The following is a 7,255-nucleotide window of genomic DNA, read 5'->3' as shown; positions in this document are numbered from 1 at the left end:
GAAATAAAAAATATATTTTATCCTTTATTAATTAAATTACTATATTTAGATATGTGTTACATATATTTTAAACACCATATTAGTTTGATATACATGTTTAATTATATCTTAATAAAATATAAAAAAAAAACTCAGTATGATTATGAGTTGGCATGTTTAATTTTTATTTTAGCTTATATTCCTAAAATAAATTTAAAAATAATATTTATTATTAGTTATTAATATAAAAATTATCTAAAATACTTTATAGGATTAAAATTGATTCTAAACTAACAAAAAATTGATTAGATATTTTATCTGAAAAAAATTTATATTTTATATATGTGTGTTGTATTTTTGTGTCTAACAAAAATTTAAAATTAATGTGTTAGGTGTATCTTGTGTTATATCGTGTCATGTGTATAGTGTCTCCGGCTTCAATCCATAGATTATCATTATTATCACATCTCTTAATTTGTATTTCTAAGCCAATTTATGAAATTCAATCAATGTAAAATAAGTAGGTCAGACCAATCTCTTAGCTAGGTTTAAGTCTTTGTTCAATTATAATACAATATTGTCTCCCATATACTTATTTAAATTAAACTATCTAAATAGTACCTTAAAATTCATATTACTGAAAAAAATTTTTTTAAAAAATACTAATGATAATAAATAAGTTTTCAAAAATTTTAAAAAGACGATAAAAAATTAAATAATAAATATATATTTTAAAAAAGACTTTAAAATTATTTTTTGATGCAAATTTTTGTAATTATTATTAAAAAAATAAGATATTTTTATTTTTTAAATTTAGTCATCTTATATCAAGTGAATTTTTTTTTAATTATGAATGATCACGTCTTCTGAAAAATAAAAAGAAAAATCTATAAATTAAATTTTATTCTATTTTTTGTGTATTTTTTAGATATTTTTTTAAATATTGTTATAAAAATTTAAATGAAAAGGATAAGTTATTTATTAAATATAAAAGTTTTTTTATTATTTATAAAAAATATACTATTTATTAATTATTTTTATCATATTTTTAAATAATCTTAAAGTTGTTTTATCAATAACATTATTTAAAAAAAAATTTGTCCTTGGCTAAATTTTTTGGATGCTAAATTAGTAATTAACTTATTTATTTGTTTAATTTATTTCCCCAACATGATCTTCAATTTTTGTGATATCTACCCAAACTTGTTGTTTCTTAAAACTTGTAACCCGATTTGTGTGGCCATGTGATTTTGGAATTATATCGCACATTGGTGTCCAATATTGCACAATTTCCCACCTCTACATATAATGGGGCCTTTGCATGTACATATATATAAATGTAAATTTTATATATTTAATGAAAAATAGATATAGAGTTTCACAGTCATCAAGGACAAAACCCACTGGTTTTAAGTGTCATTTTTATTTTTTTGTTCTTTATAGTATTTTTTTATTTGACAGACTAAAGATCGATTAATTTATTGTAGATTTAAGTTTAATTTTATTTAAAAATTTATTGTTGGTCAATAAATTATTATGTGTATAAAATAAAATTTAAATTCTAATACTTACTTAAACAAATAAATAAATTAATTATTTGACTAACTCAAATTAATTAGGTTTCAAGTATTATTTGAAGTTCATTCCAAGTGCTGATTAAACCGAATTTGCGATGCATAGTGGTTTTCAAGTCTCAGCAAATTTTATTTTTTATTGATTCGATGCAAAAATCATGGCCCTCTGATCTTACCATTCTTGTAGGTTTTGTTCAATTACTTATAGTTGTGATTCAATCCTCTAGATCCATCCGTGACCCAACACAACTCAGGAGAAGACAATAAATAGGAACTGCAGCATAATACTTCATTCAAATGAGATGTAACTAAAAGCTAAGTAGTCTAATATCACACACATGAGGATACGTGGCCGTGATATTATTAGGGTTTAGGGTTCACTAATATCCTATGAATAATAAATATTTTGTTTAGTTATGTGCCAGTATATATTTTGGATATATTTAAGATAAAATACCTTTTGATATTTGTTCGACATACACATGTATTTGTGTCTTAAATATTAATAAAATATTAAATTATTATTATAATTTATTTAAAAAATAATTTATATTTATATATATTGTTGGAGAGTAAAAATATTTTTATCCTTCACTCTTACTGACATAGTTTGATGTATGGTTAGTTAAGTTAATATCCTTATTAAGGACTTAATTGTATTTTCTCTATGCTGACTAGGACTAATTAGTTATATTGTTAGCAGTATATGAACAAGTTTAGAGAGCCAACTACAACATAAACCAACTCAAACCAATCTTTTATATGAATTAGGATAATGGGAAGTTATTTTTTCTTTTTTATAACAAACTTCTTGTTTTTCAACTAATTGACTCTAGTCAGCTACTTCCTAGTTGGTTTCCTAGCGAAACTGTTACTATATATATAGTCTAACTATATAATACAAAGGTGTGATTCACCGTTATAACAAAATCACTTCATCAACTCACATGTTTTTCTCACTCAATTTCTCTCTCATCTCTATGGGAGCACACAGAAATTCACCTCTCTAAAACTCATTTAATCATATATGTTATATCTTCGTGTCTTATAAAAATTTAAAATTTGTATATCCGTGTATTTCGTGTCGTATAGTATTTATATCAGTGTTCGTATATCATAACTAATATCATTACCAATTATTTTGTCGATTTTTAACAAATCGATGGTGGTTCGATACCTAATGAGCTGTGAGTGAAACCTACTTCTCTTTTGCAGGTATCAGTTTTATTTGCATCAAAATCTATACCTTTGACAATGACGAAGAAGAAAGAACCAAACTTTGCAGAAATTCAAAATGAACAATAAAACTTAAATGGCTTGAATAAAAGGGAAATCAAATTACAAGAAAGAAAAAGTGTTTGGAAAAATAAATGGCAAATTAAAAGGTAAAGACTGGAAAGGGTAAAAGTTGTTGAAATTAAAGGAAAGGAAAGGACATTGCAAGAAAGATAAATTGCATGAAAAGAAAGTTGCAGGGAATTTAAATGAAAACTAAGATATGGAAGGAACCCTTCAAAAAAAAAAAAAGACTCTTGACTAACTCAGAAAGTCGCTGGAGATGTGAGTGAGTGTGAGTGTTTTCTCTGAAAAGATTTCAACTTTTGTTTCTTCAATCTTTCACTAATTTATAGAAGTCTTCGACCAATCAAATTCAGATATAACTTCCATGTATGTCAATCCTTGAATAACCGTTCCCGTTCTCTTTGAGTGCCGTCTGTAACTGCCACTAACCATCTTCACTTATTAATTTTTTTACTTCTTCGATTGTTTCACTCTTTCTTGATGAGCCCTAATCGATCAAAATTCTCTCCTTCATCGATTGACCATCCTTGATGAATCCTATGTAGTTAATCTTCACTTCTTTTCTCAACTAACAAATTGCTTTAGAGATTGAAACTCTTTTGCCATCGATTTGATTTTCTGTATACCATCTTCGACACCACTAACCTCTTCTTTGATACACCTGACCTCCGTCGAGTATACCTCTTCGATTTTCACATTTGCGTTAATAGATTAATAGAGAGTACCTAATTGACTCCAATCTAAAGTTAATTCTAACATGTATTTGAAGGTTGATCGAAATATTTTTGGCACTTGACAATGATCGAAATCTATTCTTGTTGAATATTGGCTTGTCAAAGAGTTCAATAATATCTTTATCGGAAATATTATTTTCGATATAACAAATGCCCCCTAAGTATTTATTTTTTCGACTAGAAGGAAGAAAGTATAAATACTTACTATTATTCAATATTTTCGAGGGTGGTACCAGCCATTTCTTCAATTTCTTCCTCAAAATATTTCTCATCAACATAGTTGAATCCATTTTTAGAAATGGGGTTTCAATTGTTTTGCCCCGAGAAAGACAATTCGATTTAAAGGAGAAGATTTTGCCCCTTATTAGGAGGTAAAAGGAACACCAGTATTAACTCAATCCAATTGTCGACCACCTTGATTACCACCAATTCGATCTCAAAAAGATGGTATTTCTATCACGGCTTCGACCAAAATAATTGCATCGAGCCTGTTACTATTGATATTCTCTCATTTTCTCCATCACCAAACTCTTGCCAATTATTGATCCATCCAACTCCAATAGCTCTTCTTTGTCGAAATTGATTTTCAATGGCTTGATCAATTTAAAACTGGCCCCAAATAATTATTTGATCAATTTTATATATTGTACAAATTTTCACAAATATTTTCACGTAGTGCATGACAAAATATTAGTGAAGCATCATGTCATTCTTGAAGAGCCAATGATATTTTTTTTCAATTTATCGAAGAAAAATTATCTTCGATATAAGAAATGCCCCCAAGTATTTGTTTTCAACCTCTAGAGGTAAAGTGGTTGTTTGTCGAACTATTGGATCTTCGACATTTTATTGAATATTTTCAGTCGTATTCATTTTCGATACCTCGTCTAATTTTTTATGACAACATATTACCCAAATCATGGTAATTTTCCTTTTTCTTCTCGGATCACTGTGGTCAGAGAGTTGTCATATTTGATGACTCGAAAATATCATAATCAATTTTTTTTTTCAAAATTCCACCTTCACAATTTTCAAAGTGAACAGAGAAGCGTTTTCTTATCTGAAATTTGATCAACTTTATAGAGTTTCAAAGTTGAATAAAGAGTTTTTCTCTTTTCCACAGTTATATCTAACAACTACCAATAACCGCTTCTCAAGAACTTCTTTTTACAGACATACTTGTACATACCTTAATAGAGTACGCAACTTCTTTCAAAGTGTTCCAATATGCACCCGTAACTTGATAAAGTTCGAATTTGTCAAACATTGGCTTGTCGAAGAATTCAACAATAACTTGTCGAAAATATTATTTTTTATGATTTTTTTTGCTAGATGGACAAAAGCAAAAATACTTATTATCATTGAATATTGTCTTCGACAAACTCATATTCAACCATTTCTCTTTCTTTCTTCTTTTCTTCTTTTATTTTTTCAACTTGTCAAACTCTCTCAACCAAATAGGCTAAATCAGGAATATGCACATTGAGTCATTTTCAACGTATATACAAGCCAAGACCTTTGATGGCTATTTTGACGATCTCGCTTTTAGAGATCGACACGTAACATCGATTGCGAATATTTTTTAATCGAATTATATAATCATCTATCGATTCTCCATCATCTCGTTCTATTGCAAGCAAGTATGTCAACGAGACATTCAATTCTGTCCTATAAAATTGAGCATGAAAAGTATTTTTCAATTGTGCCCACATTAAAATTAAATTGGGTCTCAAATTTGAAAACCAAGTGAAAGCATTTTTTGTTAATGAAGCAGGAAAAAACTTCATTCTCAAGTTTTCATTATTTGTCAAATTTTCTAATTCGACCATATAGCGAGCTATATGCTCGACAGTTGACTCTCCAGCCTCTCCTGTAAATTTTATAATTGTTTTGGGATTTTTTACACTCATTGGCACTTCTGTCATTTGCACTGTAGAAGAAAAAGCAGAAATAAAATATAGTTGATACATGAGACTCACATTGATACCCATTCTATTGAGGACATCCTCGATAATTCTTGTCACCTGGTAATGATACCCACGCTGTGTGTGAAGTCTATTCAAAACTTCATCAACATTTTGATCTCGTCGAACGAGATAAGGGATATTTTCTTTCCTTTCAAGATTGTTATATACATTCTCCTCATTATATCCTATGTTCTCCTGGTCTACTACCAAATCTTGGGGAATAGACTGTCCCTCATTATAATCGACAATTCGAACAATTTTCTCAACTTGTTTAACAAACAGATCATATTTTGACTCATTGTCAGCCAGGATAGGATTCAGAATAGTAGTCATCTGGTGAGTCAACATGTTGACTATATCATGATGGCTTTCGTCAATATATTGTCGAAACTCAGCCATCGATCCTGAATTATTCGACGAGGAGCCCACTTGGTAATCTCAATTAACGTCGGGATATAAGAAAGAAGATCGGTTAGAAACCGTACCTGGCACATTTCCAAATCTGACTGAAAATGTGTAACCGCCCATAAGAGACATATAGCCAGGAGGAAGGCCAAATGGAAGCCAACCTGTGGTTACTTGCGGTTGATTCTGCACTGAGGTGATCCTAGGGCGTGAATTTCACCCACTACCACCAACACTTGCATCAATAACTGCAATATTCTCCCCAGAATTATACTCTGCATGTGGAATCAAATTTGCAAAAATTTGTATAGTAGTTATTGGGGCATCATTACTTGTTTCTGCATTGTCATTTGAAACTTCGTCAAACATGGTAACAATTATACCACTTCTTAATCGTATGCACCAAATATCAACACTACATGCATAATGCAACAATTGAAAGCAACAAATTTTGACATAATTAAATTTTAAAACTGTCCCACTGGGCGTGTCAATTTGTTTTGTCGATTTTTAGCAAATCAATAGTGGTTCGATATCTAATGGTCTGGGAGCGAAACCTACTCCTCTTTTGCAGGTATCAATTTTATTTGCATCAAAATCTATGCCTTTGACAATGACAAAGAAGAAAGAACTAAGTTTTGCAGAAATTCAAAATGAACAATAAAACTTAAATGGCTTGAATAAAAGGGAAATCAAATTACAAGAAAGAAAAAGTGTTTGGAAAAATAAATGGCAAATTAAAAGGTAAAGACTGGAAAGGATAAAAGTTGTTGAATTTAAAGGAAAAAAAAGGACATTGCAAGGAAGATAAATTGCATGAAAAGAAAGTTGCAGGGAATTTAAATGAAAAGTAAAGACATGGAAGGAACCCTTCAAAGAAAAAGACTCTTGATTGACTCAGAAAGTCGCTGGGATGTGAGTGAGTGTGAGTGTTTTCTCTGAAAAGATTCCAACCTTTGTTCTTTCGATCTTTCACGTATTTATAGAAGTCTTCGACCAATCAAATTCAGATATAACTTCCACGTGCGTCAATCCTTGAATAACCGTTCCCGCTCTCTTTGAGTGCCGTCTGTAACTGCCACTGACCATCTTAACTTATTAACTTTTTCACTTTTTTGATTTTTTCACTCTTTCTTGACGAGCAATAGTCAATCAAATTTCTCTCCTTCATCGATTGACCATCCTCGATGAATCCTATGTAGTTAATTTTCACTTCTTTTCTCAACTAACAAATTGCTTTAGAGATTGAAACTCCTTTGCCTTCGATTTAATTTTCTGTATATCATCTGTGACA

General features: G+C 29.6%; 1 protein-coding gene across 1 annotated transcript; it reads right to left on the bottom strand.

Annotated features, from left to right (window-relative positions):
• Positions 1-5,082: 5,082 nt before the first annotated feature.
• LOC127747505 (uncharacterized) lies at positions 5,083-5,955 on the bottom strand. The gene has a single exon (XM_052261477.1). The coding sequence runs from the start codon at positions 5,953-5,955 to the stop codon at positions 5,083-5,085; it is 873 nt and encodes a 290-aa protein (XP_052117437.1).
• Between the last annotated feature and the right edge of the window lie 1,300 nt (positions 5,956-7,255).

Source organism: Arachis duranensis, chromosome 1, assembly GCF_000817695.3.
Source record: "Arachis duranensis cultivar V14167 chromosome 1, aradu.V14167.gnm2.J7QH, whole genome shotgun sequence".
In the NCBI taxonomy this organism is placed as follows: domain Eukaryota; kingdom Viridiplantae; phylum Streptophyta; class Magnoliopsida; order Fabales; family Fabaceae; genus Arachis; species Arachis duranensis.
Note: the sequence above shows the minus strand (reverse complement) of the source record. Positions and strands in the feature narration are given on the sequence as shown.